This window comes from Etheostoma spectabile, chromosome 8, assembly GCF_008692095.1.
Source record: "Etheostoma spectabile isolate EspeVRDwgs_2016 chromosome 8, UIUC_Espe_1.0, whole genome shotgun sequence".
Classification (NCBI taxonomy): domain Eukaryota; kingdom Metazoa; phylum Chordata; class Actinopteri; order Perciformes; family Percidae; genus Etheostoma; species Etheostoma spectabile.
The window spans coordinates 15,822,708-15,824,616 of record NC_045740.1 but is presented as its reverse complement, the minus strand read 5'-3'; the positions used below and the strand labels follow the sequence as shown (position 1 = coordinate 15,824,616).

General features: G+C 46.2%; 1 protein-coding gene and 1 long non-coding RNA gene across 3 annotated transcripts in view; one reads left to right on the top strand and one right to left on the bottom strand.

Moving 5' to 3' along the window:
* Positions 1 to 1,909, bottom strand: part of LOC116694539 (uncharacterized) — an 8,634-nt gene that overhangs the window by 4,945 nt on the left and 1,780 nt on the right. The gene's annotated exons all lie outside the window — the stretch shown is intronic.
* slc6a15 (solute carrier family 6 member 15) overlaps positions 1 to 1,909 on the top strand; it is a 26,856-nt gene that overhangs the window by 23,755 nt on the left and 1,192 nt on the right. For both annotated transcript variants that reach the window (XM_032524283.1, XM_032524284.1), the window contains exon 12: positions 1,125 to 1,909. This exon is cut by the window's right edge and continues 1,192 nt beyond it. In XM_032524283.1, the coding sequence (XP_032380174.1) occupies positions 1,125 to 1,505 (381 nt within the window). In that variant the 3' untranslated portion in view covers positions 1,506 to 1,909. The remainder of the gene's footprint in view (positions 1 to 1,124) is intronic.

Here is a 1,909-nt window from a genome sequence, read left to right as displayed (position 1 = left end):
GGGGGGGGGGGGGGAGTTCTCTCACTCGTTGTTAAAAGCCTGGAACAAGAACAAAGCAAATTAAAAAGGGTTCAAAGTAAAATGTTTCAGTAGATAGAAATTGGGGGAAGGGGGGAGGCAACGTTTGCACACATTCAGGGCGTCCCTAAACCCTCAGACAATCAACAGGATGTGCCGTCTACCACAGAGACCTTCAAGCACCTGTTTGATTAGAAAACTTAGTCATTTTAAAAGCTGCAGTAAGTGGAGAAAAGGCCAAATGGGGCAGTGTCCCTGTAGTCTCCCTTAATTTGTACAGTGAGGCTAACGCTTCTCGGCTCACCAAAGCAACTAATTAGGTTCACCGGCAGCTGTACTAAGCCTCACTGCGAGGTGCATTTACCTTACCTAAGTGAACAGCAATTGGTCATCGATTTTCTTGTGCAGGCCCTTAATGCCTTCAAATAGACACCTGAAATAATAATAATAAATGATGAGAGCAGGGCTGCAACTAACAGTCATTTTCATTATCATTGAGGTAAAAAAGTGTGATTAATAGATAGTAGTTATAGAATATTTAATTATACACAAAAGCTTGTGGAAAATGCCCCTTGCAATTTCCCAGAGCCAACAGTGGCATCCTCATATTTCCTATTTAGTCCTACTTAAAGTCTACAAGTCAAATATATTCAATTTACAATAATACAGTACAGTAAAGCAGCACATCCTCATATTTAAGAAGCTGAGATTAGCTCATGTTTGGCATTTTTCCCTATGGAAACCTATCAATAACAACTAATGGTATGAGCATTTGGTGAGCACAGTTGTTTATTTTTATAGGGCAGTATTCTATAACCTAGGTCTGACATTGAGACTACTTCCGCTTCAATAATGACTTTTGTTTTTAGACTTTTTACATCAGCCTTCAGGGGAAAGAGCAGAGGAGCCGTTTTAAACAGTGCATTCAGTATATTTAATGTATGTTGCTTTAATTGAGGCCACCTACTAAATACATTGATTATAAGATTATGTATGTCACGACCTGTGTTCCAGCTTTTAGACTCTGAGTTAACATCCCTAGGACTTTCAACATTGGAAACCGGTTACAAACTTTGCTGGGTTTTTTTCTTGTGTCCGTCCTCCAGGCCAAAGAGCAGACCTTGCACTTCCCTCCATGGGGCATCGTGGTCTGCATCTCCCTGGTGGTGATGGCCATCATGCCTGTGCCTGTGGTCTTTGGCCTGCGCTACTTCAACATCATCGACGACGGCACTAGCGGCCTCTCCACCGTCGCCTACAAAAAGGGCCGCATCATCAAGGAGACTGCCCGGCCGGGCGAGGATGACGACACCAGCCTGATCCAAGGCAAGTCGCCCAGCGAGCAGCCCTCGCCGATGCCCGGCAACAGCATCTACCGCAAGCAGAGCGGCAGCGGTGGCGCTGACGCGGACACAGCACCCAACGGCCGATACGGTATCGGTTACTTGATGGCCGACATACCGGATATGCCCGAGTCGGACTTATAGACTGACTACAGTAAGCCCTGCCCGGCCATACCGGCTGGCCACTCTTCCCCTCCACCCCTCTGCGTGCGTTTAGTTGTCCGTATCATACATGTATATTTCACTTGTTCTGTATATTCTTTGTAGATATCGTAGCTGCTCTGTTATTTGTCGTCTCTGAACCTTATATAAAAAAAAAGGTGTGGGAATAAATGTCCTCCTTGTCTAACCCTTTACCCATTTGCTTGGCTGCGTCCCAAACTCACCTCTAGCTCCTGCTCCCCTTTGCTCCCTCCTCCTCGTAGCTGCTACAGGAGAGATGGAAGCAATGAGGCGGACTCTCCATGAGGTCTTCTTGAACAAGAAACTGCGAAGAGGAGGCTGCAAAGGAACGTGTTAGAGCTCCTGCACACTGCCTGCGTGGCGTG